Source organism: Salvia hispanica, chromosome 1, assembly GCF_029641045.1.
Source record: "Salvia hispanica isolate PSC_SH4W2 chromosome 1, Shi_PSC_v1, whole genome shotgun sequence".
In the NCBI taxonomy this organism is placed as follows: domain Eukaryota; kingdom Viridiplantae; phylum Streptophyta; class Magnoliopsida; order Lamiales; family Lamiaceae; genus Salvia; species Salvia hispanica.
Genome location: NC_142692.1, coordinates 4,589,874 through 4,617,603, shown reverse-complemented (window position 1 = coordinate 4,617,603; position 27,730 = coordinate 4,589,874). Strand labels below are relative to the sequence as shown.

The window sequence follows — 27,730 nt, the reverse complement described above, 5'->3', positions numbered from 1 at the left end:
CTTCGTAGTTGAGTCATTTTTCCATTTCGGAAAGTTCCCTCATAGTTGAGTCATTTCCATTTATAGTAATTTTTTCCTCACTCTTACTTTATTCTCTCTACTTTATTCACTTTTTACTTTATTCTCTCTACCTTTTTCTCTTTCTTACTTTTTTATCTATTTATTTAACACACTCAACATTCATTTCTTAAATCCGTGCCGAAAAGTTCCGCCTCAACTATGAGGGAACGGAGGGAGTACTATATTTTCCCATGAAATTATATTACTACTTACCACAGTGATGGGAATAGTAATTGCTGTAATAAAGTAAATTACACACTTTATCTACTTAATTGAGTTCCATTCATGCATGTAAAATCTAAAATTTAAAATTAAAGTTCTATTCAATAATTTATTTTATGGTTATAAAAAAATGGGTTAAATTTCCATCACAAAAGCAAATTTTGTAATCTGCCTATATATGATCTTATATCGCCTTAGGTGGTATTGACTATTGAGTGGAAAAAGGGGGTGAGAATAAATAATTAGATCTAGCAAATTAATATAGGAAGTGCTCTAATAATTTACCTGCCATCCACCGTTTTTAATTTGATTTTTTATTCGCATTTAGTGGAAGACAGATAACTTTATACGAAGTTGAGATATGGAATTTTCCAATAAATCAGGAGTCACTAGCTAGAGAAATTATTCTCAACTAGCTAGGCTTTGAACATTGGAATAATTAAGCTTCATCTCATTTTAAAGTAGTGGTTTTTTATTTCATGTCCTCGTATCATAACTCTCCTATGCTACCAAGATACGATAAGCACCATATATACAAAAGAGTGACTATATAGTTAAATATATTCTCATCTATCACAAAATTTTAATTTTAGTTTAAAATTTGACTTATGAAATGGATATAGCAAGATAGCTTATAACCTGAGATAGAATAACTACAAGGTCTTTAAAATTGTTATTTGTTATAACTAGAGCGTGAAATGACGAAAAATTCAATATTACTAATATAATATAAATGTTTTTTTATGTAAAAGTTAGATATGCAATTTTTGACTAAGTAGAGGCTTCATCAATATTTTTAATTGGGGGTGAAATGATTAAAGAATACTTATTATCGAATTAATATAAGAATTGTGGATCAATTTGGAGTAAATAATATCGCGCGCTTCTTCTTTAACTTTCTAGTCATAACCATATATTTAATTATAATATGAAATCCATTCTTAATTACTAGAATAAAGAAGGCTTTGATAATGGTATTTTTTATGATCATATTTTTATTTATAATTATAGTTTTAGATTTGTAGCATGGTCCGATCTTCCCTATATATATGTTGCCTCTTCGTGATTTATCTTGTTGAAGTGAACTAAATCAATAACATCTTATTAGTTGCATAAAAGATATTCCAAGTCATAGTAACTAATTTTACCAACAATTAGTATGACACATTTAAACATATGTACAAAGTTCCATTTTTTTATATTTTCCTACAAATATCAAACCCTTTAACCAACACCATTGTCAGTTTGTCACGGTAGTATCTAGAAACTGCACGCCTACTAATTAAACTTAAAATGGTATGTGTATGATTATTTTTAAGATACAATGATTACACATTTATGTGCACTGAATGATTATAGTTTCCACTATGCTAATTGGACGAAAAATGTCTTCTAAACTAAATTAAGCTGCGTCATTAGTGTGTATGAATTAAATATAAGCAACAAGATTCATGCATATCAATTATACATTTGTGAGAATATATTGGTAGGCTCTCACAATGTTAGATGGAATCAATGCAGATTCCGGAAAAATACAAAAGTGCTGGCCAAAAAGTCTGGTGCTCTTTTTATGGGTAAAAAGATAATGTCACCATATCTTGTTTAAAGTTTATATTTAATTATTTTTTTAATTATGTGTTTAGACTCAAATAGTAAGGGTTCCTTCTCTAAATTCAATAATGCAACATTAAACCATGCCTTTTCCCCAAATTCCCCACTTTGCCCTACTCACCAGCCACGTGCCTTGCTCTTCCACCTTTTATAACCATAATTATATTAATAATAATATAATTATTACTATTATTTAATCATTTTTTAGGTGGCATATGACAAGTGTCTAGTGAATGCAAGGTGTAAATTTTTTTATATAAAAAATGATGATTAAACTACTCAATTCAGCTGAATTTAGTCCTCTGAAACCTATTAGCAAGTCAAAAGGGAAATTATCAAAGTATTGTTATTATTGACATTTAAAAAAACATAATATTGCGGTTCCCAATATCCCAATCCATTATTAAAATGAGAAAATTTGCAATAATAGCCCATTAATCAAAAAAGTAAATTTGCAATTTTGAAAAAAGAAATAGTTACACTTAAATGATAGATGCAACTTAACTTTAATCCACATATATTTACTAATTTATTTAATATTATTGGAAATTCGGAATCATCATTTAAAACTAGATAACACTAAATGCTCATGAAAGGTCTTGATATTATTATTAGTGTTAGGCAGAATGATTAAATGTGAACATGATATAAAGTCGATTAATGCATTATTATATGTTACTTGCACACTTGCTTGATACATAGAGGCTCTGATGTCACTTAAATTTTTGGTATTTACGTAAATAATAGCACCACCAAATCTACCTGTGATGTGCGCTGACTATTTTCTTTATTCATGGTTGACTACTTGTATTTTACATATGTGCGATATCAGAGTGGTCAAATGCGATCTTAACTATCTTGTTTTTTTAATCTTAATATAATTACAACCGTTATTAGTGATATTAATTTGATTTCAAAACACGTTTCAGATGGCAACCCAGATCTTAACGATGGCTCAGTGATCAACTCCTGGGAAATCTCCAAATTTATCATGCTTAATTTTTATAGTATTTTAATTATTTCAGGTGATGTCATCTTGCTTAAATAATCCACTCATGTAAATTACATACATTTGTTTCAGATTATTTATTCCCATATTTTATTTTCTCACTTTGTTAGGCCGAGGTAATATATTGGTAGATAGAGATACGAAAGTGGAAAATCAATTTTGATGTTTGGTATATATCAAATAATATTCGAAATAATGTGTAAAAGAACTTTTCGTGATACTACAGACTACTTTACCTAATTGTGATATATATTCTCTCTGTTTGATATTTCATATTTCACTTTTTTTTATTTCTATTAAATATTTCATTTCAATTTTACTATTTTTGATAAATTTACCTCACATTTCACAAACTTAAGTCACTAACTTTTTTCTACTCATTTTTTATACATGCATTTTAGTCGTGTTGTTATTGATTTGGACCTTCCGTGAATTAAGCTTATTAAAGAGAAACCAATTTAATTATGATGCCAGTCAATTTTCGTGTTTTATTAACATATTTAACTTGATGTAAACACAGACCAAAAAAATCTATAAAAAAAAAAAAAATCTACCAAAACAATGAGGAGTTTTAGAAGAAATCAACAAAAATAAAGTCGAAAAAAATGAGACAAAATTAGGCTCAAATTAAAGAATTAAATCGTCACAACATAACAAAAATTGAATATAATGAAGTCTTCAAAAATTGCCATCAGATCCACAGGTGAACCATATTCCAAGAGAAACCTTAACCAAATCTGATGTCAATAACGACGATGTCAATAACGATTCCATATCGCGAAAAAAGAATCATTTTAGGATTTAGGATTTTGGGAACACACATAACTAATTTGGCTACCAAAGTAATTTTGCTATCTTGGAAATGTTGTTTGCATGCTAAATTGAAAGAGAAAATAGCATATTTATATTAATGTCAAAAGAGAACTCTTTTCAAAAAGAAAATGTGACATTTTGTGAGACAAACTGAAAAGAGAAAGTGTGACATTTACTATAGGACGGAGTGGGTAGTATATAGATCGATAAACCTTGTAAAGTTAAATTGACATGGACAAAATGACAATGGATGCCCGTAAAATTAGACAAGATACACAACATGTTCAATTGTTAGGTTTAGTTTCAACTTTCTAAAATTATCAATTCCACACATTAACACTTGCTAAAATTTAATAATAACTGTATATTAGACACAAATATTAAAGGAAATTAATGAAAAGAACAAATATCAAGAAAAAGTAAACCAAACTTTTGTCGTTCCATCCAATATATATGTATATAAATGCACATCCACCTCCCCCAGTATCCACACACTCAAACATACTTCCAATATCTCTACTCTCTCTCTCCCAACTACTGTGCATGCTCACATGCAGTGCGACAAGGCCTTCTCTCAACTCCTATAAAACCACCATCTCTCTCTGCAAACTCTTACACACTAACTCATCCAAAGCAAACAATGGGAAACGCAGACTGCGAAGTTGAGCTGCAGCGTGCGGAGGTACAGATGCCTCCAACCAAGCCCTTTCTCCAAACCCTCAAATCATCTCTCAAAGAAACACTCTTCCCCGATGATCCCTTCAAGCAGTTCAACAACCAGCCTCTCTCCCGCAAGCTCGTGCTCGCATTCCAGTACTTCGTCCCCATCCTCGAGTGGGCCCCCACCTACACCTTCCAATTCTTCAAAGCCGACTTCATCGCTGGGATCACCATTGCTAGCCTTGCAGTCCCTCAGGGCATCAGCTACGCCGGTTTGGCCAGCTTGCCCCCGGTTATAGGCTTATGTAAGTTCGTCTCTGTTTGAATCCTACACATCGTCCCCTTAAAGGGCTTATGTGAGTCTGTCTTTATGGTATGTAGATTCGAGCTTTGTTCCACCGTTGATATATGCAATGCTGGGGAGCTCGAGGGATTTGGCTGTCGGGACCGTGGCAGTGCCGTCGCTGCTGATCACATCAATGGTGGGGAAGGAGGTTAATCCTCATGAAAACCCTAAGCTCTATGTGCAGCTGGTTTTTGCTGCAACTTTCTTTGCTGGAATTTTCCAAGCCTCATTAGGCTTGTTAAGGTCTTTTTTTTTTAACTTTTAAGGTGACCACTGAATTTAGTGACAGTGATTGACTTTGTGAGTTCCTGCAGGCTGGGACTTATTGTGGATTTTCTATCACATGCCACCATTGTGGGATTCATGGGTGGGGCAGCCACAGTTGTGTGTTTGCAGCAACTGAAGGGCATTCTTGGATTAGTACACTTCACTCATGAAGCTGATCTTGTCTCAGTCATGAAATCTGTGTTTTCTCAGATACATATGGTGAGGATTAGAATCAGATACTACTATTAATCTTCCTCTTCTTCCTATTAATATTAACTACAAGAGTATGTTGGTGCAGTGGAGATGGGAGAGTGGAGTGCTAGGATGCTGTTTCCTTTTCTTCCTATTTATCACTAGATACTTTGTAAGTATTCCCACTTTGCACTTTTAATATATGTCTCTTCTTTACTGATTCTGGACAATAACAGAGCAAGAAAAAAGCTGCATTTTTCTGGATAAATGCTTTGGCTCCTCTCACGTCTGTTATATTGGGGAGTGTTTTGGTTTATTTTACACACGCTGAGAAACATGGTGTGGAAATAGTAAGTAAAAGCAATTTATCTTTCACATACAACTACAAGCTCATCACATAAGCCTAACTAGCTAGTTTGATGGTGGTGGCAGATCGGACATCTGAAGCAGGGGCTGAACCCGCAGTCAGTGTCTGAGCTGATGGCCACTTTCGGCTCCACACATCTCATGCTCGCAATTAAGACAGGAATTGTCGTTGGTGTCATCGCCCTTGCTGTAAGTAGCGACTATACATGTCTCCGTCTACTACTAATGCTTGCTGCTACTTCCCACATACGTTGATCGTAATCATTCGTACAGGAAGGAATAGCAGTAGGAAGAAGTTTTGCAGCATTCAAAAGCTACCACATAGACGGAAACAAAGAGATGATCGCGATTGGAATGATGAACATCGCAGGTTCCTGCACATCTTGCTACTTAACAACTGGTACCTAACCTTCTCCACAAACTAAAAAAATCCATGGGATGGATTCTCCGACGTTAGCTAGAATCTAACTTGTGCCATTCCTTCACGCTAGGTCCGTTCTCGAGGACAGCGGTGAATTTTAATGCAGGATGCAAGACTGCGGTCTCCAACATTGTCATGGCGACTGCAGTGATGATAACCTTACTATTTCTAACACCACTGTTCTACTACACGCCTATCGTTGTGCTATCTGCCATCATTATGTCGGCAATGATCACCCTTATAGACTATCAAGCTGCCATCCACTTGTGGGGAATCGACAAGTTCGATTTTATCATCTGCATAAGCGCATATGTAGGAGTTGTCTTTGGCAGCGTGGAAACTGGACTAGTTATAGCGGTATGTGTGAGCTAAATTCAGCTACCCTTTATCAATTCTAATAGTTGATACCTAAGGGATGCATTCATTTGTTATAGGTGGCAATATCCCTACTTCGTGTACTATTGTTCGTAGCAAGGCCAAGGACTTCTGTCATGGGTAATATTCCTAATTCCATGGCGTACAGAAGCATTGAACAATACCCAAAAGCAATTTACATTCCAGGGATTCTTATACTCAATATCAGCGGCCCAATCTACTTCGCCAATGCAAATTACCTAAGAGAAAGGTACCTGTAGAAAGATTGTGTCCAACGACATCACCTCAAGTCTAAAACCATCTGTTCTCATCTGACTTGACTGTGTTGTTCAGGATCTCAAGATGGATGGATGAAGAGGAGGAAAAGCTAAAGTGTGCACAGAAGCATGACCTGCAATATGTAATACTAGATATGAGTGGTGAGTACTCATCCCAAAACAGGCATCCTGAACTTAAGTTACAAAGACTGACTAATGAATATGAACGTGTAACAGCTGTAGGAAGCATTGATACAAGTGGAATCAGCATGCTCGAAGAAGTAAAGAAAATTGCTAACACTAGAAGCATTAAGGTAAGCGATTCTCATAGAAACTTGCAGTTATATAGCTAATGCTCACATGCAAGAATGATCAGCTAATTGTGCTCGTATCCAGCTTGCGCTAGCTAATCCCGGAGGAGAAGTGATGAAGAAGTTACACAAATCAAAGATAATTGATACAATTGGGCAAGAATGGATCTACCTGACAGTCGGAGAAGCTGTAAGCGACTGCAACATCATGCTTCAAGCATGCAAGCCAAAAACTAAGGCAGTTGAATGTGAGGCAGCAGATGATCAAGTTTGATGTCACAGAAACTTGTTTCCTTCTACAACAAGAGGGACAGTTTCTGCAAAAGAAGCTTCCGAATGTTTTCAATAGATTTGGAAGCGTCAACAACTAAATGATTGTATTATAGCATGATTGCCAAGTTTGGGATGTGATAGAGCAAGTAGTCATTAGAGATTGTTGTGGTTTATCATTTCCATGAAGCATTTCAGGAGAAATATTTTTCTTCATTCCAAATGCTATATGCTTAGTTCTTCAATCACAATCTAAACTGATGCTGAGCAAAGCATCCTCACAGTGCAGTATATTGTGAATACACACAGCAATGCCTTCTCTATATATTAGCAAAACTCGCAGCCGAAGCTCTAAACTCGCAGCCGAAGCTTTGAACTCTTCGCTTATATGGAAAAAAGTCAACAGACACAGTACTGAGAATCTGTACTATATTAAGCTGTGAGCAACAAGGATTAACCAAAAGATACAGTAGCACGAGTGTGAACCCAAGTCCAACATACCAGTCCACAAGCCTAATACACCCAATCAAGATCCACTCAGACATGACTACTTATGTTTCATATAGCAGTTGGACAATTATCATTTTTTGCAGAAGCATATGCATTACATGGGTTAATTATTTGAACTAGGGAATATCATGAGCCAATGAAAAACATAGGGGGTGGTAACAACATAATTTCTACTGAAATAAGATAGCCCATCACCTACATTCATCATTTATTAGCTAGAAATCAAAATATTTGAAGTTCAAACTTCAGAGGAGAAGACCCAATAGTTTTCATGCATAACTTAGCAGACTCAATAGTTTTCATGCACATTCTATACGGCCCATCTTCAGATAACAAAGCACCAAAAACATGCCATGGAATTGATCTCGAACATGATGGCCCAACAATCAGTGACAACTGCTGATATTACATGTGTAGGTAATGTCAAAAATGATGAGCCATATAAGGTATTGTACTATTCTATCTACTGCAGAGAGAAAATTGTATAAACAACTCAGAAGTAGGAGCAAGAAACCTAATCCAATAAGGGAAAATCAATGTCAGCCAACATTATCAAATAAAACAATAGAATCATACAAGCGACAATACCAACAGTACAGAATCTGTTTCTTCTACAACCAAGACCTCAACTGGTACAACCATGCCCAGTGGATACAGAAATCTCACCTCACCCAATAAAAAAACACCTCAATTTGGATGCTTCATACATATAATTTTGGTAAACCCAAGGAACTGACAACATGCACCAGCACATCTCATGATACAATTCCATCCAACAAGAGGCTCTACATTTTCGGCATGTGTTTCCTCAGATGAATCTTCATCCACATGGCAGAACAAGTCTACGCATGCTTGAATAAACGAGGGAAAATTTCATGCAAACCAATGTCTAACGTCACAGGGTCCCTGGAGAAACATAGGATCAATCACAATGGTTTCATATACAAAATAGCTCAAGTTTCTCAAGTATATGGGTGAACAACGGATAATGCAACATATAAGGATATGATAGTCTGATTTTCTAATAGTGCAACTTCATCTCGATTGTACAAATTCAGGTTTCACAACCTCAAAAGTGAAAACTTTTTGGGATAGATGTTGATTGTGTAGTGGACCACTAATTAACCAAGAAAAATATCATGAACAGGCTGCAACTACTAGGTGTATGTGTAAAGCATAAATGCATGAAAATATGGATAGTCATATATTATGCATTTTGAGGTGTTAGCATGTGCGTCTGATAATGATTGAAACTCAGGGTACATATATGGGATCATGGATATGGTGTAGTGGAGAGTACCTGCACAATGTTTGACCCTTCTCACTAGAACAGGGGATAAACCATATTTTCTGAACTAGTGGTGATTCAAATTGGAAAAAGAAACCGTCACTCTGCCCATGCTTCCATTTTCTTGATCCTTGGCCTTTCCATACCTACATGTCCAATACAGGGAGTAACAGATATTTTATATTTTGAGTGGTGTACATTGCAAGATAACAAAAATCAGATCATAAACCATATTTCCCAACTCAATACTAGAAGGAAGTCTGAGGCCAACTACCCCAACAAATGAAGTACCAGATTGACACCACTATTGATCAATTGATTCAATTTAGAGTGGAACTGATCAGACACATAATTAAATTGCAAGTATATAATCTCCAATGCATCTTTGTTTGAGTGCACTTTTTTATTCCTGGTCAACATAAGAAAAAAACAGGATTCAAGCAAATATGAACCAGTGAACTAAGGATCCCTGGAAACAAACACCTCATGCGTAGTAGTTAAGAAAATGAAGATCTTCAAAAGCTTCCACTGGAAAGTGACTGAATTTGGTTTTTTAAACTTGCCAGGCTCAAATCTACAGAGAGGTAAAAAGTTCCTACTAGATGCTGAATATTTCAAAGACTTCCACTTGCTCAAATCAAGCAGATAGATTATCACAAAAACACAGAAACATATCTGCCGTTTTGACAACTAAGGTGCAACAAGCAGATGGACTAAATAAGTTTGCCATTACCTGAGGATAAGATATTATATTTTTGGGCACTACCAAGCAAGCAGCTTTTGAGAGAGAATCTTCTGCATACTGCCTGAGGAATGAGAAACAATTGTTGTGCGTGTGTGGAGATTCAAATGCCTGGCACAGAAGAGGAAGTGTACATATTACTCATAACCACCGAGTATGGAAAAATGAGTATTGTTGCAGTTATAATATGGAAGAGGGTAAAATACCTTATCAATATTAACAACCGGAGCATATTTTTCAGTGTCCGTCTTATCCTTGTCAATGAGGAAATAGGTTCTTGGATCCAGGGTTGAATTTTGATGCCATGATTTTACTGCAGTCTCCAATGTTTCAACAACAAATGAGAAGATTTCTTTCCAAGAATCTTCATCTCCATACTTTCCAGACTGGTAAAAGTACAAATATATTTAGTCACTCTTGTAAGACACCTAATGGTAATCAAACCATCATCCAAAAGAATCTGAACATTTGAGGGACATAATTAAGTTGTCAATCCTACACTGACGACATAGGTATCTTCATTGTGATCCCAGCAGATGGAATGAAGAATAATGGAAGGTTGATAACATACTAATATAGCATTTCATGATTCACAAGAACAAATAGAATGATAGATGTGAATGTCCCCAGCAACAGAGAGAGCTTCAAAACATATGTTGCTCTGAGATATATCGAATTACAAAATACAGAAAATACAAACTCACTAGTTCGGTTTTCAGAGAATCCAAATGTTTTTTCATATCAACATTTGATCTTGTAGCTTCCAATTCTGCAGCTCGTCTTTTATCGCTTGCCAACTGCGTAAGCCTCTTGATTTTTTTGGACACCTCAGAACTTTGCGAGTTGTACTTCAATGCAACTTGGAAAGCTGCTAAAGCCTGCACATTAACAGATAATTCAATATTACAAATCTGGCTTACTAAAATTATGTGCAAGCAAAATAGGTCACATACATCGTCATATCGTTCCAAAGCCTCTAAGACACATCCCTTCCTGAAATAACCCTGCAGATTAACCAGCAATATTTAGAGCGTAAAATCTTGGAGCATGGAATTTATAAGTATCTAGTCATAAGCATATTGAAAAGGCACCTTTTCCCAATCTGGTTTCAAACTGATTGTCGTCTCTGCATCAACTAGAGCTTTGTTAAGTTTTACCAAATTCAGAAACGCAGCAGCACGATTGCTGGTAGAAACACAGTGAAAGTTGTTGAAAACAGTCCAGATCTCAAAAAAATACTACCTAATATAGTACGCAGTATGGCATGAACTAAATTCTACAGCTAAGAACAACAAAGGGAAATGGATAGAGATGGCAGGTTATGAGAGAACAAATCTAAAACCATTTGAACTCGACTACATTGTTTGAACCAAACTCAGTAGAACCGAGCTACATTCTACTTAGAAGCTTGTATGGTAACAGAAGCTCCAACAGAATAGATGAATATACCACATCATTGCATATGGATAATAACAGCAGAGAAACAAAAAGGAACTCACTATATATAATCTTTAAGAAAATCAAAATATAACTAAATCTCAATAGCTAAAAGGCACTATACTTCAATACTAAGAATGCAAGCTTGAAGAACCACCAACTAGCTAAACTTACACAACACGTGAAAAATGATAACAAAAATTAAACGCGAAGTGCTGCGGCATATCTTGACAAATTAACACTTGAATAATAAACCTCGAAAGCAAAACAAATCGTTTGAGCCACTCATTCACTCTACAAACACCGAAAAAAGAATGGATTTTTGCAATAAAAACCTGTAAAGAGTTGGATTAGATGGATCCTTCTTAATAGCCTGAGTGTAGAGAGCTGCCGCTTTGAGATAGTTCCCTGCTTTGAAGAACTCATTGCCCTGATCTTTCAGTGAAATCTCTGCTGCAGAATTTCCTCCAGGTTCTCCCATTTTTCGTCTATTTTCACGATTCAATACCGATTGATTCTGTTTATTTTTATGCACTGATGGAATGATTTTTGGTTAGGGTTTCTGAGATTATGATTTCTTCATTTATTTTGATATTAGTACTAAAATTTTTGGCACGGTAAAAACGTCAACTATCATATAAATCGTCAAATTATAGCAAAAAGCGTGGCGCTTAAATGCAAACGAAATCTCAAATATTATCTTCTCAAGTTTTCGACAAAAATACTCAAAAGTGACAAATAAAGGATCAATTTTTCCATATTCCTTTATTAATGAACATATAACTATCCGAAATTTTAAATTTAATCTGTGATGCTAAAACTAAATACTACGGTGTAATAATTTACCATTATATATACTCCTTATAAAGAGGAAAATAATTTAATCGTATTAAAGAGCTTATCATAAAAATGGCTGTACAGTAAAATATGCTCCTTCAGTTTAATTATATATTGTATTTTTTTTAAAACGAGTATCAACTATGAATATTTACTATTGTGAGATTATCCAATTATAAAAATGACCATGTAGTAGAGATTTTCTCAATCTACTCACTACTACGTTAAACCTGCCATTTTTATCTAAAAATAAATAAAAAAGTTGCCACTAAGAATTTCATACATTACTATTTGGTTAGGTTGGTTCAACAACTAATTCACTCCATTGCAAGCATATATATGCTTTCGACGACTAAAATAAATTTGATTTAGTATTGGAGTATAGTCTAAATTTTTATTTCAAAATTTGATATAGTAATTTGTTTATGATTTGTAATGATGATATGAGTTTTTTTTACAACAATTTAAGTAATATATTGAAAATTCGATGAATTGGGCATCTTATCTTGGATGTTTATTTCAATGGGTTATTATCTAAATATGAATGCAATACATAAAATGGGACGGTGGAGTATTATATCAGTAATAATGTGGTAGTATATACTACTAAGGACCATGCTTTCTTTATGTATGGAGTATATGCTAATGTTTTTTTTACATTATATCGATGTTTTTTAGGAATATAAATATTCAATGCCAGAAGCTGATAAAAATATATAGGCCATGTTTGGTTGTCAGGATTCTGTCTGGGAAAGTAATCTGATTCCTTAAATTTTAAATTCCTGTGTTTGTTTCAGTTTTTAATCAAACTGGAAAAGTAATCAGAATCCGAGAACAAGAAAAGTTTAGTACAATTTTCTAGGATTCTGAATCCTAGCTTTTCTTAGTTATTCTTTTTCCCAGTTTTAGGATTCTTACATATATAATGCAATATAGTATAGTTTTATTATTATTATTATTATTATTATTATTATTATTATTATTATTATTATTATTATTATTATTATTACTATTATTATTATTATTATTATTATTTAGAATATTTTAAAAATAATTTAAAAATATAAATCATACTACTTAATTTTAGAAAATAAATAACTATGATTAAAATTATCATAATTATAACTTATTTTATAATAATTCATAATAATAATTAATAATTTATTAAATAATTTAAATATAATTATATAATATAAATCGTATGATAAATAATAATTATTATTTTTATAAATTAATAATTAATCAATAAAGTTATAGTGTAATTTTCAGTTATTAAATTTATTCACTTATAACATCCTTAAATATTATAATTATAATACTAATTATTATTATTATTATTATTATTATTATTATTATAAATGAGTATAATATTTCAAACTATAATTATATGTATTATTTTATATTATGATAAATAATCCGTATTTAAACTATCCATTGTAATAATAAATATAATAATATAATTATTATTTGTAATTAATAGTTTATTAAGAATTTATGTTATTATTCTTTTTTATAAATAAATAATAATAAGTATATTTTTAGTTTGGTGTTTAAATTAAATATAAATTTAAAATCTTGATATTTTCAAAACACAGGAAAGTAAAGTTACTAGGAATCATATTCCCGGGATTCATTTTCCCAGGAATCATTTTCCTTACCAACTTTACTTTCCCGTCAACCAAACATGGCCATAGAGTTCGTCAAAAGCAGCAACAATACAAATAATAATAAAATTAATAAAATATCAAAAGCATACTGATAACAAAAGAAAAGGGCAATAAGGAACAAAAACAACTAGTAATAAATGTTGTTGTACTAACATACAGCAAATACGATGATCTCAACTTCACAAGTAACAAAATAGAGTATAGAAAGAAAAACACAAACTAAATCAAAGTCATAAATTAATGAAGCATTTGTAGTTGGCCAGAAGACAGCGTTCTTCGACAAGTTCCGTTGTAGGTGTGGTTATATATTTGAGAGTGGTTATCATATATTGCGTGATTGTTCGGAGGCAACGCGAACATGATCTAGCCTGGTAATTAAGGCATGGTGGAACGGAGGACTTTTTTGACAAGTCCTTGAGCTTGACTAATTGGTTCGAAATATTAGCTCTAAAAGTGTGATCGGTGGCAGTGAGGATCACGTGAGTAGGAGATGTTGTAGGAAAAGTATGAGGTGATCCTTTAAGTCGTGTACTTTATTTGGCGTTGGATGTTGGTACATTTGGAAGAAACGGTGTGGATTTGTTTTCAAAGAGGAAAAAGTAAGTCTGAAAGTGATTATGAAACAAATTATCAATATGGCTCAGTATATAGAGGAAACTAGTTCGGCAGAAATTATAAGCATGGGAGCCTCGTGAGCTCGAGAAATGAATACAAATGCCTCTCTTGGAGGAGCTCGAGAAGTGATATTGTAAAAATGAATACAGCGTGATATTGTGTGATATTGAGTGATTATGAAAGTGATTATGAAACAAATTATCAATATTGAGTGATATTGTAAAAATGAATACAAATGCCTCTCTTGGAGGAGCTCGAGAAGAGCATTTGGAGAAGGTTTATTTTGTGTTGAGCTCGAAGTATGAAAGTTTGATTTTGTTGTCAATAATATTGGAATGTGTTCCATTTTGACAGCAGGAGTTTGTTGCTTATTCTATGAATTACAGTCTGCAAACTCTCGAGGAATTTGGAAGCTAGAAGTGGAGAGTGATAGCCTTATTGGAGTCGCTATGATTCTAGGACGTTTTGACATCTCTGTTAATTGATGCTCCATAGTGCAAAAGGTATGTGACCTACTCCATAATTTCAAGTCAATTGTGGTTTGTCATGTGTACTGAACATAACTTAGCAACTGATTTTTTGTCACATTATACAAATAGCTTTCCTAGATGAGTTCATGCTTTAGAAAATCCACTGGTGGATATTAGCAATTTTGCAATTGGTTGCTTCATAATATATCAGATGTTTCTTATATTCGTTAGTTTCTCTTTTTGACTCTGCCCGTAATTTATACCAAATAAAACAACTCCATTAATTATGAGTTAAAGAGATCTTTGGATTAATTAGTTATAATAACTTATAAGCCAAAAAATCGCGTCATTAGCAATCAAAGCTATCATATCCAAACATTTAATTAGTCCACCTTTATATAATTAGTGCATCTGCTGATGAATTCATTTGAATATTAATTAGATATTGTTTTCTATATTGCTAATGTCGCAGTTGACTTTCAAGTTTTAATTCATCAACTGCATTTTTATTATTTTTTGTGATAGATAATATATACATTGCATATTAATTTCCAATTAATATAATTAACTCATCAAACAGTTGTCATAATTATGAATTTGTGCTTCTGGTGCTTGGCATTTCCTCAGTTTAACATGAACAGTTTGCTGCATTAAACTGAATTGCCTTAAAATAAAATTGAAACTTCTCTGAAATGAAATTGACTATTCTTTTATGGAGTACTATAATAACATTTTTATGGAGTACTTTTTTCTTGTAAGTATGCATGTATGCTATATAGTAGTATAAAATTTTGTTGTTCATGTAGAAAATGGTGCAACACGAGTGAAGAAATTAGATTAATATAACTCAAGTTTTATTTGTAGTTTCTTATATGGATCATAATAATCTTAATTTCTCATAATCTTCATATATAATTACACATACCATACCATCCATATTTTATTATGCATTTCATTTTCTTTTGTAGCTTTTCTTGAAATATTCCAACCTAACTCCACAAGATTGACTTCGACAAGTTTCCACATGCAAGTGGGCTTTAAATAAACATGTTTTTGGGGTCACAAGAGCAAAATTATAGTTAACACAATTAAATACATACAAAACCAATTTGAGCATGCTATTTTGATCATGGTAAATTGACTCTTTCCAGCCATGAAATTCACTTGCCAGGCTGTCTTCAAGTTTCTACACGACCATTTCTATCAATGGATCAAATTTATATTCACAAATTCACATCCAACGACTAACTATTAAAGAAAATATAACTCGATAAAGTTCAATTTTCTAGAACAATTTGACATCAAATATGGATTTCATATTATTGACTGCAAACGTAAATTATATATACTCATAGTTGGTGAAACCGTATGAGCCAATGAAATTACTTCTGCAGTGACTTGATCAACCCAACACTTCAAGAAAATGATCTTCCATTATTTAAATTTACACTTATAAAGTTCAATAGTTTTATTACATGATTAGTTGCATAATAATTTACCAAGTATAAATGAAAAATAGCGATCTCAATTATAGTACTATTTGGCAATACATTTACATCATAACCATATAAATATTAGTACTACCTCAGTCTTTTAAAAATACTAACAACTATTTCCATTTTAGTATGTCCCTTAAAATTATTTACACTTTTTATAATTAACAAACTAAAACACTAAGCAATTAGTATATTTAACATTTTTATATTCAGGTTTTACTTATTGTACTTATATATTTAATGTAGAAATAATAAAAATTAAAAGTTACTACATAGTAAACATATGAGTAAGCTTCTAATTAATCATAACATAAAAATACAACGACAAGTTTTTTCTTTGTCGATGAATGCAAGAAATTAGGATATGTTTATATAGTAGTAGTATATAATAATGGGGAGAAACCAAACTTCATTGCTTGATTATGGCAACATTAAAATTCTCAACCAACATATTATTCTAGGTGAAGGCAGGAAGCCTGTACTTATCATTTATCATACATGTAATTGTAAATTTCATAAAATTAGCTACTTGGATTTTTTTACCCAAAGACATTTTTAAGGTTCGACTACTATACTGTGTTTTATCTTATTCATATATATTTCATGTTACTATTAAAGTATATAATGAATTACTATATTTCAAACCACATTTTTGTATTTGAGATCATCTCTCGTTTTTTTGTAATCCTACGCGGCCGTTTCTTACTTCGAATTTCATTTTTGTGTGATTTAGCTTAAATTTTTTAATTATCAATCAGGATTTTGGTTACCCAACTAGGTTGTTTTATGGAGTACTATTAGTTCAATTTCAAAAAAAATAAATTTGATAGTGTAACACGTGAGACATAATGTAGGTGTTGAAACATATATAGTAATAAGATTCCTGCATATACATTTGTGGCCTCTTTGGCATCTTGTGAGAGACCATTGTTAGAACAAGTCTTTCAAAAATTGTTTCGTTTCGATTTTAATGTAATTAAAAATCTCCAAAATCACAAATCAATTTTACTAATTAAGAATTAATTGATAGAGCCACCGAAACTAAACACCGTGTTTCTGGTGAAATCATAACACAATCTTCATCCGTTTTTTTGCCTTTTCAATATTGCTAACACCCTTTATTAATTAAATAATCTACGTAAGAACTTCCAAAACAACTATCCCTTCTTTCTCATCACCTTCTGATGAAGTCAAGCACATATTATTTTAATCCACTAGCTACATATTCCCATTATTTTTTTCAAAATTAGTAGTACAAAACATTCAATTAGCCAAAATCACCAACAACTGATGATTTTAAAAATAGTTAAACCACAATTTCCATCACAAACACACACTACAAATTTTATACTACTACGAAACTAAGATATGTTGATCCATTTGCAAACATAATTTAATCATCTAATCTCGAACAACACACTACTATATAAACCCCTCCCAATCTCAACTCTCCAAAATCATCACAAAATGAAAATCCCATCACCATTACTACTAATCACCCTCACACTAATCCTCTCCATCACTAATCCATCTCACCAACAAAAACCCTACTTCCCAAACCCTAGACTCTCCAATGCCTTGATAGCCCTCCAAGCTTGGAAGCACACCATCACCGATGACCCCAAAAACATCACCGCCACGTGGCACGGCCACGACGTCTGCTCCTACACCGGCGTCTACTGCGCCCCCGCCCCCGACGACCCCCACACCACCACCGTGGCCGGCATCGACCTCAACCACGCCCGACTCTCCGGCACGCTCCCCGAGGAGCTCGGCCTACTAACCGACCTCGCGGTCTTCCACCTCAACTCCAACCGCTTCAAGGGCACCCTCCCCGCCTCCTTCCGCCACCTCCGCCTCCTCTACGAGCTCGACGTCAGCAACAACTTACTTTCCGGCGACTTTCCGGCGGTCGTCCTCTGCCTCCCGGAGCTCAAATTCCTCGACCTCCGGTACAACAAATTCTCCGGCGACGTCCCCGACGAGCTATTCGACCTGAAACTCGACGCGCTCTTCATAAACAACAACCGCTTCAAGCTCAACCTGCCGAAAAACCTCGGGAACTCGACGGTTTCCGTGTTGGTCATCGCGAACAACGACATCCGGGGGTGCCTGCCCGCGGGGATCGGGAAGATGGCGGCGACGCTGAACGAGATAATCCTGATGAACGCCGGCCTCCGCGGCTGCTTGCCGGAGGAGATCGGGGAGCTGACGAAGCTGACGGTTTTCGACGTGAGCGAGAACGACCTCGTCGGGAGCCTGCCGGAGTCGATGGGGAAGATGAAGAGCCTCGAGCAGCTCAACGTCGCCGGAAACAGGCTCTCCGGCCAGATTCCGGCGAGCATCTGCACGCTGCCGCGCCTCGAGAACTTCACTTACTCCGATAACTACTTCTGCGGCGAGGATCACTCTTGCTTGAAGCTCAAGGATAAAGATGACACCAAAAATTGCATTCCTTATCGACCTAAGCAACGCTCTTCACAAGAATGTCATGATTTCTATTCACACCCCGTCGATTGCGGCTCCTTTGGCTGCTCACGGCGAAGTCCTCCGCCACCTCCTCCTCCGCCGCCGCCACCGCCGCCACACCACTACTAATCTACTATCTATGATCACTTTTTTTTTTACTGTTTTTTACTTTTTTATGAATAATTTGACAAGAAAAGAAGAAACAATAACGTGATTATTGGAATGTTAAATTGTTAATCATTTGTGACATGTAAGATATGATTGATTTGGACCATTTGGTTTAATTGTGATACTACCAATTTTGTGTTGGTGAGTGATGTTTGCAAGATTACTGGCTTCTGTTTTGTTCCATTTCTTTATTAGTGGTTGTTGTGCAGACTATCTACATGATTAAAAATAATTTAAGAAATCAAAGATTTTCCCTCCAGCAGCCAATTATGAATTACTTGTAATGAATCAGTCAAGTAGCTAATTTGAATTGTTTTTGTTGCCTTTTACTATTTGAAGGCTAAAATATAATAAGGTCAACTTCAAGAAAATGACAAGAGAGCTATTGGTGGTCATTAATTAAACACTAGTTTCACAAATTATCCATTTGATAGCATGTTAATATTAAGTTAGGATGAAACACTTTTGCAAATATACTTTAAATTTAAGTATAGCTTAATTATTGTTAATTTAATCCAAGGCCATTAAGTTAGAGGCCAAAACAAAGCACAAAAATGAAACACTAGACATATATGTGATAGCAGAAGCAGTTTATTCAAATATTAGACAGCATCTACAATAAGGAGATCAGTTCTTCTCCAGCTAATCAAAGAGAAGATAAAATACATGTAGCAAACTTCTATTCAATCCAAAGGGTAAAAAAAGAATAATACTGTAAAAAACTAAGGGCTGCTTCCACTCCTACTACTTGAACTTGAAGGCCTAAAACACCCACACAGAGGGCCCTTCTTGCGCCTCCCGCTGTTACGCTTTCCGTTGTAGATGAAGTCTCTCAGGATGATGGTTTTACTCTTCAGAAACTTGTTCCTAGATTTGTTCTTCTCATCCTCCACCTTCAGCAAGATGTACTGGATTTTCTGAAGCTCGAGCTGCAGCCTTCCGATCCTTTCAGACCCCTTTCGCGCCTGCTCTGTCACCTTCCTTCTCCGCGTCTTGACAGCCTCTTTCTTCTGAGGTGACGCCTTCCCATCAGGGGAAGGGCATTCCTCGATGCTCCTCACAAGCCGGCCATTCAAATCCACTAGATTCACTACTGTTTCCTCTGCTTCCAGCAGCTGTTCTTGAACTGTTTCAAGATCAACATTCTTGGCCTTTCTATAACCTTTTCTGTTGGTCTCCAGCTTGCCTCTTAGGTTCTGCACGGTTGTCTGAAGGTTCTCGAGTTTCTGGGCATCGGAGGTGAGCCTCTCAAGGACTCTCCTGCCACTAACTTCTCTGTTCAGCTCACTACTGCTGCTGCTTCTTGAGACCTCGCACTTGTCCACGCCCAGCTCTTTCTCTGCGTCAGAATCCGTGAAGGGGGGATCAGACATGCGTTTCGCGTTCTCAAACTCATCGTACACTATGTCCTTATCAGTCGTCTTGAACGACCTCCTAAGCGACTCGCCAATTGTTAGGTCTCCTCCTCTTCTCCCCGAGGAAGTTTCCCACAGCTCAAGCATCTGATCGTCTACCCTCCCACTGCCTTTCTTGCGGATCGCTTTTAGTGAGGCGCTCGTGACTTGATCAAGTGGAATGTCTTTTATCAGCATTCCATTCTTTGCTTCAGAGGCTTTGGTTTTTATCTTCTGCAGCTTGGGAGTGTTGCTTGCCTCGCTTCCAGGCCCTTTCCTCCGGCTGTGCTCGTGCTTGTCCCTGCCCGAGAAACAACGTGACTTCACCTGCTCCAGCTCACCCGATGTAGATTCTTGCTTGCTTTTGGAAATTGATCTTCTGAGGGCTGCCGGCTTGTTCATCTCTTCCATCAACTTCCCAACTGCATTCACTCTCATCTGCAAGCTCTGTAAGCTAACAAGGGATGAATCTTCAGCAACTGTTTCAGAGTCATCTGCTACGAATTCGAGAATCTGAAAGATGCAATTGTATTATTAACAAGCATGAAAGTCAATATTTTTTCACAACATAACATAAAATGTAGTACTACTATAAAAAAAATAAATGAATTGATCTACTAACGAGAGAGAGAAAGAGTTTGATACCTCTGTCTCGTGTCTACGGGATGCTTTCAGCTTCATCTGAAGAAGTGCATTGTGCTCAAGAAGCATTATATCATCTCTTAGAGCAGCTATAACTGGATTGTATGCATATAGTTGTGATTTCAACCCGGTAATTTCATTCTCCATCGAGCTAATCTGCCCTTTCATTTGCTCCATCTCAGATGTTTTTGAAGCATTCTCATTCTTAAGTTTCCTGCATACTCCACTAAGCTCCTGCACTTTGTTCTTGAACAGAACTTCATGGATAGAAGAGATCTGAAAGTCAAAATAAAATGCAGTTGCTTCAGCTTCCCAGAGCTCAAACTCGTTGCTCTTTTCCTTGAGATCTGAACACAAAGCCCGTTCTCTAATGGTGTTCTCTTCCACCTGCTCACGGAGTTGGGAAAGCTCACTCTCAAAGTTCATCTTCATCGCCTTTAGGCTCTCCATTTCCTCCCTCTGGGCTGAATTAGCTTTGGACAGCCGGGTGATGTCCTTCTCGAGAGTCTCCTTCATCTGAACTGACTCTTGGACATCAGTCATCAGCTCATCCACTGTTCTGCACAATTGTAGGTTGAAATTTTCAACAGTTTGAAGCTTCGTTTCTGCATCCAAGAGCTTTCCCTCTGTTTGAAGCAAACTATGTTTACCACTCAGAATCTCCTTCTTCATCTCAACATTGTGTTCTCTCATCCCTTGCATCTCTCCTTCCAATTTATGAACAGTGTCTTTCAAGAGTTCGTTTTCTGCGTTTTGCAGCTCCAGCTTCTCTACCAATGCAGACATCTTTCTTTCAAGGCCACAATTGATATCATGCTGTCTATTCAGATCACTGAGAAGTAACTTTACTTGTGAAGCCTTCTCCTCAACAAAGCTCCTAAAAACAACTGATTCATTAGCTGTTGCTAGGCATTCAAGTAGAGCAGCATTGCTATGCTGATCTACCTTATATTTCTCCTCCTTTAGATCAGAAAACTTGTTAAGTAAGTTTGTATTATCTCGATTCACTTGCAAGTACGCCTCCTCTAAAGCATCATATGATTTATGCAAATCAGCTTGTTTAAGAGTAAGACTCTCCAATTCAGCTTCAAGTATAGCAACATGCTGGCGGCTCTCACTTACATCGGATTTTAATATCTCGTTCAGCTCTTGGAGTTTGTCCTTTTCTGTTTTGGCCATAGCGCCCATTGTTTTGAACTCCTGTTGCAATGTCTTCCTCTGCAACTCGAATTCCATCCCCTTGGACTCCAACTGCTCGAGGAGAGTCAGGAGAACCGAGTTCTCGACCAAGAGCAGCTGCTTTTCATTCTCATGGCTCAAGATGGAACATTTCATATCTTCAATAGCTCCAAGAATATGGTGGACAGCACCCTCAATCTTATCCTCAGGGTGACAGTCAGATTCAGCTTCAAGCGCCCTGAACACCTGGTATATGTTCAATCTCAGCCTCTCGATTTCATCCAACAAGACTTCAGCTTCCGCTTGTTGCTCGAGGCTCTCATTCTCCAGCTCCGAGATCAATTTCTCAGCCAATTTGGACGCCTCAACATGTTTCTGACACTCAATGATGAGGGAACAATTCTTCTCTTCCATATCTTTCATGAATTTGTGCAAGATAGATATCTCAAACTGAGCTTTTAGTGATTTCTCGAGTTCCTCCTCGTATTCCTTCTTCTTCCAGCCATTTTCTTGCTTCAGGAAACGAATTTGGTCTTCAAGTCCGGCCAATCTGGTATTGCTCTGGAGCTGGGAGGAACTTCGTTCTTGCTTCTCCATAAACAATGAAATTTTGAGTTCTTCGACTTGACAATGCACACCCTCCTTTTCTCTCTCAAGGCTCACACACTTGTCTTCCAGCCCTGTATATCTTTTCTCCAAGGTTTCCAGTCTACTCTCGACGGTTGCCAACCTAGTTGCCAAGCTACTCCTTTCCTCCAAAAGATGTGATCTTTCATTCTTAAGAAAATCACACATCTCTTCCAATCCCTTGGATTTCTCCCTCAAACCTTCGAGTTCTACTCTTGCATTGCAGAGGGTATTCTCAAGGACCGCGTTTCTCTCCAATAGGTTGTGCATATTATCCGTCATAGCCTTCAACTGAGACAGAAGAGAAGCTTTCTCAGACACAAATGTGGCCTTTTCTCCTTGGAGAAACCGGGAAGATTCTTGCAATGCTTTAACTGTGCCTTGTGAGCTCTCCAGCTCACTCTGCAAGCGCGAGAGGGAGCTTTCTAGGACCACCTTTTTATCCAGAAGTTCTTGCATGCTCTTCAGCTTATCCGACAGGATTTGTCTCTCGTCGCTTGCCTCTTCATTTATCTCTCTCAGCATTGAGTTCTCATTCTGCAAGCTCTTTATCGAACTCACCACACACTTCTGGCTCAGACCTGCTGCTTCAACTTGTTCGATTAAAGCCTGGTACCTCCTATTCAGCCCCTCAATTTCCTCTTCTAGGCGCGTTATCTCCTGCTTGAGAGAATTACTTAGGTCAGTGTGGCGTGAAACTTCCTTCTCAAGTCTCTCCTTGATTTCCCTCAAGGTAAGGATTTCCTTCTGCATATTCTCCATCGAATATGATTTTGCTTCACTCAGGTTTTGATTTTCTTCCCGAACCTGACAAATCTCTTCTTCAAGTCCCAGTTTTCTTGCTTCCAAGTCCTTGAGAGTGCAAAGCACGTTCTCCAGCTCCTGCCTCAGAGCTCTCTGATCATCTCGAGATTGAGAATGCAGGTCCTGAAGAGTGGCCTCGACACTTGCACGACGTGAGTGTTCATCTTGCAAACATGTTTGGAGGTTCTCCAACTCCTCCTGTTTACGGGATAGCTCTTCATCCTTGGCAGCAATCTTCTTTTCCAGTTTCTCTGCCTCAGTTTGCAGTGAAAGATTTGACATCTCCAACAGGATAGACTTGTCTTCAGCAGTCCTCAGCTTCAGATTTCCAATCAAAACATCATTGTTGAGGCGCTTGACTTCCTCTTTCGCACTCACCAAGTCCCTCTCGAGCTTGGAAATCGTCTCTAAGCAGCTTTTGTAGCGCAGTGCAGAAGCTTCTTTCTCCTTATTGAGATCTGCAAGGGACTGCTGAAGCTCAGAGACTTGGTTTTCAGCTGTCTCAGCTTGTTTCTTGAGCAGTCGAGCCTCATTCTCAAGAATGGTGATCAGATTCTCAAGAATCGATATCTTTTCCAGACATTGTTTAAAATCTTCTTCGCTTTCACGCTCTAATCTAGAGATTTTGTCTCCCAGTATCCTGCGATTCTCTTCCAAATTTGTTATCTTTTCTAAGTACATCTGGTGTTTAATGAGTCCAGCATTCTTCTCAACCTCTAACTGAACAAGAGCTTCCTTCAGCGTCTGGACTTCTATCTCAGCTCTGCTAGCTCTCTCATTGAGCTCGACAGAGTCATCCTTGGCATTGTTGAGCTCCCTCTCGGCACTTGATAGCTCTGCTAGACACTGTTGATACTGGACAAGAACACTCTCCTTCTCAGCTTGGATATCAGCAAGGGCCCGTCTCAAGTTCTCAACTTCACTCTCAGTTTCTCCAGCTCTTCCAGTCTCCTTCGCAACAACGTCTTTGAGATGTTGATTCTCAGTTGAAAGTTTCTGCACTTGATCATTGAAAGTTGTGCTTTGCTCAATATATTTCAAATCTTCTTCGTCTCCCATTTGTTGATCCTCTTTAATCCCATGCATGTCGTCCGTGCCAAACAAAGCACGAACTATTCTTGTTTCAGGTGTGCCAGGAGGTTTTGAAGGGGAATCTTCGATCAGATCGACAGGTACTTGGTCAGGAAATGCCTTTGCTAAGGTCCGATGGGCATGGCGCAGCTCCCCTGTCGCGTGATTGTACCTTTCAGCCAGTGCACGATACGCCCTATAGAATTCCTCAACTAGCTTCATCAACTCAGGACGTTTCTTGTAGTACATTTCGGCCCTTCTTGCGAACGAGTCTGCATCCTCTTCAAGTAGCTTGATCATGAATTTCACTTTGGAATCAATATCTGATACATCATGAAACACAGATCAGTAGATACACCAGAATAGAAAAATAGCTACTAATACCACCAATTTAATGAGGTATATCACATTGCTAGTACTATATAGAGAAATGATCTTCCATTCAAAGGATAGAAGAAACAACTCAAGATTGCACATGCAGATATAGAAATTTACATGAAAACATACACAAAAGCTGAAATCTTGAATAGTAAATCTATTCACAAAGATACATAACAAAAAAAAATGCACCTGTTAGATTGTCTTGGAGCCATTTAGAGTTCTTAGGGCTGTTGTGGCTATCCCACCACCAAGAATATAACCGTCTCGATTCTGAACGTGATAAGGCTGCCATAACTGCAGCAGAGAGCAAGTAATGCTCTAGTTCAGCCTCAAACAATCTGCTCCTTATATGTTAGGCTCTGCAATCCCAAAAATGACTGACAGTAAAAAAACGACAATTTTCGTATAACATCCAAGATGCATAATTTTAACAAGGGGATCTGGATTACCTACTTGATCAGGAACTGGTAAATGCAGTTCACTATAGTGACTTATAAGCAAAATTTGTGGAAGAAAACCTGAGCCAAAGAATTAAATATGACAAATTTTAGACCTCACATGCATAAAGCAAACTACAGGTGTAGACTTCATTCATATAAAGATCAAATTAGGCAAAATAATTTACAATCCACTCGTTGATCTTCCCACAACCAGTGAATCAGAAATTGATCATAAATTTTGGTTGAAAAGATAATATACCTAATAACACCAATAACTTCAAACCACTTCCTCAGCAACAAATGCCAAAACACAACTGAGAATTCCATAATAGAAGTGAAGTTCTTAATAGCAAAAACATTCTAAGAAATCTTATGTAGAACCAAGGGCTGCAAATTTGGATGTTTCATCAACAAAAATATGCTTTTGGAACACACAAAACAACTGATATCCATGAACAAGCAATGAAGCTACAAAGATAAAGTGCAATGAAAGAAACAGTTGATCACAGAAGGAAAATATGCAATTTTAGAAACAAAATATGTTGAACTCAAACTCAATTTGAGGAAATGTTTTGACAAAGCAAATGGCTTTTTCATGGCAATGAGCTTCATCGTTACTGTAAACAGACACAAGTCATCCCTGACAACACAGATCAACAACTTCCTGAACTAAGACACATGATTTATTACCGTATCAAAACTAACACAAAGCATTTAACTAAAAAACAAAAAATCAGAGCAGCCAATCAAATGGGTACAGTATCAAGCCATTCATGAAAATGGGGGTCTCAGAAAACTCCAAGATTGAATCTTTTGAACTAATCTTGATCCGAAATAAAACAAAGATCAAATTTTTACAAGTAAAACTCACAAAATTAAGAAACTTGAACAGCAGCTGTTGTCACGACAATCACACCCCAGCCGCAAGATTTCACATTCACCCCATTGCTTATCTTCTCTCTCTCTATCTCTCTCACCAACTTCTGCAACTTTGTTCTCTCTCTCTGTCTCTCCTTTCTCTCACTTTATCTTTGAAGGGTCATTAGCATTATCAGTCTTTGGTTTTTTGTCAGTGTGAAGGAGTTCTGTAAAAGAGTGGAGATAAAGCCTATCACTTTCTTTACATACAGATACCGTGTATCTACACAATAAAAAAAGAAATGCGAAAAATTAGCGCTACATATGATTTTGATAACGGATATATTTAAGGAGTATTTCTTCCTTTTTTTTTACTTTAGGATTGGCTCAAAATTTACCAAATGGTTAAAGGCTTTAAGCATTACTCCCTCCGTCTTCAAAGAATATGCACTTTGATTCGCCATAAATTTTAATACAAAATTGTTAAAGTATGAGAGAGACGAGAGAAAAAAATAATTAAAGTATTGTTAGTGGGGAATGAGACTCACATCATTAAAAAGAAAAAAAAGGTTTCCAAAATTGGAAAATGCATATCTTGTGCAACAGACTAAAAAGGAAACAATGTATATTTTTATAGGACGGAAGAAATATGTAAGAGCATCCACTATAGGGGCGGCGCGCCGGCCGCCCCGTTTGCGGTGGCGCCGCGGCGATCTATAGCGGGGGTGGCGTCCGCCCCGGGGCGGACGAATTGGCTGGGGCGGACCGAAGTTCGCCGGCTTTGCGGCGAGGACGGGGCGTTAAAGAGAGAAGCGCGGCGGCCGCCGCGCCTACCTATTGCGCGGCGGCGACACCGCCGCGGCGGTCGCCGCCTTTTGCCTTTTTTTTTTTTTAATTCGAATTTAATATTAAATTTTTTGGCTTATTTAAATACCCCAATTTGTTTTCCACTCCACACCCATTTAATATTTCACACCGCGGATGGTGTTTTTATTTGTTTTTGTATGTTTTTTTTAAATGTTCGTTGTGTAATTTTTCGGTATCCATGAATACAACGAATATTTGGTCTCATCGCACTTTTTAATTTTATTATTATCTCGTTCTCTTATTATTTATAGTCCGATAATTTTAATTGTAATTGAATTAAAATATACAACAAAAACAATAAAGTGAAATTTGTCCACTAAAAAGTGTCCGCTATTGCTGCGGACACTTTTTTTTGTGGTTGTTGACAAATAAAATGGAACTATGGAATAAAAAAAATTGTCCGCCAAAAAGCATCCACCTATAGTGATGCTCTAATACTTGGAAGATAAAACAATTTGAATTAGTCAAAAACAATTACCACCTTTGAATTGGGTTATTCATGTTGCGTTGATTTATATAATTACCGATATTAGTGGGAAAATGCAATAATGTGCATTGATTCAATTTAATCAAAACCTTGTTTCTTTA

General features: G+C 36.3%; 4 protein-coding genes across 7 annotated transcripts; 2 read left to right on the top strand and 2 right to left on the bottom strand.

Annotated features, from left to right (window-relative positions):
• The first annotated feature begins 4,209 nt into the window (after positions 1-4,209).
• Positions 4,210-7,396, top strand: LOC125199597 (sulfate transporter 3.1-like). Its single transcript, XM_089062499.1, has 12 exons — positions 4,210-4,680; positions 4,757-4,964; positions 5,036-5,207; positions 5,287-5,352; positions 5,417-5,530; positions 5,613-5,735; positions 5,820-5,946; positions 6,038-6,324; positions 6,402-6,592; positions 6,676-6,761; positions 6,837-6,913; positions 6,996-7,396. The coding sequence occupies exons 1-12, from the start codon at positions 4,356-4,358 to the stop codon at positions 7,182-7,184; spliced, it is 1,965 nt and encodes a 654-aa protein (XP_088918625.1). The 5' UTR covers positions 4,210-4,355; the 3' UTR covers positions 7,185-7,396.
• Positions 7,397-8,190: 794 nt separating this feature from the next.
• TPR3 (Tetratricopeptide repeat (TPR)-like superfamily protein) lies at positions 8,191-11,736 on the bottom strand. The gene is made up of 8 exons (XM_048097573.2): positions 11,493-11,736; positions 10,812-10,905; positions 10,674-10,724; positions 10,425-10,598; positions 9,927-10,106; positions 9,712-9,831; positions 8,991-9,124; positions 8,191-8,596 (listed from the first exon to the last, which is right to left on the bottom strand). Exons 1-8 carry the CDS (start codon positions 11,636-11,638, stop codon positions 8,533-8,535), a joined length of 963 nt encoding a protein of 320 aa, XP_047953530.1. The 5' UTR covers positions 11,639-11,736; the 3' UTR covers positions 8,191-8,532.
• Positions 11,737-17,690: 5,954 nt separating this feature from the next.
• Positions 17,691-19,042, top strand: LOC125198060 (Leucine-rich repeat (LRR) family protein). The gene has a single exon (XM_048096517.2). The coding sequence runs from the start codon at positions 17,710-17,712 to the stop codon at positions 18,838-18,840; it is 1,131 nt and encodes a 376-aa protein (XP_047952474.1). The 5' UTR covers positions 17,691-17,709; the 3' UTR covers positions 18,841-19,042.
• A 412-nt stretch (positions 19,043-19,454) lies between these two features.
• Positions 19,455-26,557, bottom strand: LOC125221400 (protein NETWORKED 1A-like). 4 transcript variants are annotated; one of them, XM_089062113.1, is made up of 6 exons: positions 26,289-26,557; positions 25,677-25,731; positions 25,427-25,495; positions 25,167-25,336; positions 20,919-24,919; positions 19,455-20,786 (listed from the first exon to the last, which is right to left on the bottom strand). In XM_089062113.1, exons 4-6 carry the CDS (start codon positions 25,267-25,269, stop codon positions 19,602-19,604), a joined length of 5,289 nt encoding a protein of 1,762 aa, XP_088918239.1. In that variant the 5' UTR covers positions 25,270-25,336; positions 25,427-25,495; positions 25,677-25,731; positions 26,289-26,557; the 3' UTR covers positions 19,455-19,601. The 4 variants fall into 4 exon arrangements, with proteins under 4 accessions (XP_088918239.1, XP_088918244.1, XP_088918235.1 ...); XM_089062118.1 differs by having other exon boundaries at positions 25,431-25,495; XM_089062109.1 differs by lacking the exon at positions 25,677-25,731.
• Positions 26,558-27,730: the final 1,173 nt, after the last annotated feature.

Coding starts and splice junctions, on each gene's coding strand:
- LOC125199597 (XM_089062499.1), top strand. CDS start 4,356: ATGGGAAACGCAGACTGCGAAGTTGAGCTGCAGCGTGCGGAGGTACAG. Junction 4,965..5,035: donor GCCTCATTAGGCTTGTTAAG/GTCTTTTTTTTT, acceptor GAGTTCCTGCAG/GCTGGGACTTATTGTGGATT. Junction 5,947..6,037: donor ATCTTGCTACTTAACAACTG/GTACCTAACCTT, acceptor CCTTCACGCTAG/GTCCGTTCTCGAGGACAGCG.
- TPR3 (XM_048097573.2), bottom strand. CDS start 11,638: ATGGGAGAACCTGGAGGAAATTCTGCAGCAGAGATTTCACTGAAAGAT. Junction 10,906..11,492: donor TCTAATCCAACTCTTTACAG/GTTTTTATTGCA, acceptor TGTTTCTACCAG/CAATCGTGCTGCTGCGTTTC. Junction 10,725..10,811: donor TGAAACCAGATTGGGAAAAG/GTGCCTTTTCAA, acceptor GTTAATCTGCAG/GGTTATTTCAGGAAGGGATG.
- LOC125198060 (XM_048096517.2), top strand. CDS start 17,710: ATGAAAATCCCATCACCATTACTACTAATCACCCTCACACTAATCCTC.
- LOC125221400 (XM_089062113.1), bottom strand. CDS start 25,269: ATGGCAGCCTTATCACGTTCAGAATCGAGACGGTTATATTCTTGGTGG. Junction 24,920..25,166: donor GCTCCAAGACAATCTAACAG/GTGCATTTTTTT, acceptor ATGATGTATCAG/ATATTGATTCCAAAGTGAAA. Junction 20,787..20,918: donor CCCGTAGACACGAGACAGAG/GTATCAAACTCT, acceptor TGCATCTTTCAG/ATTCTCGAATTCGTAGCAGA.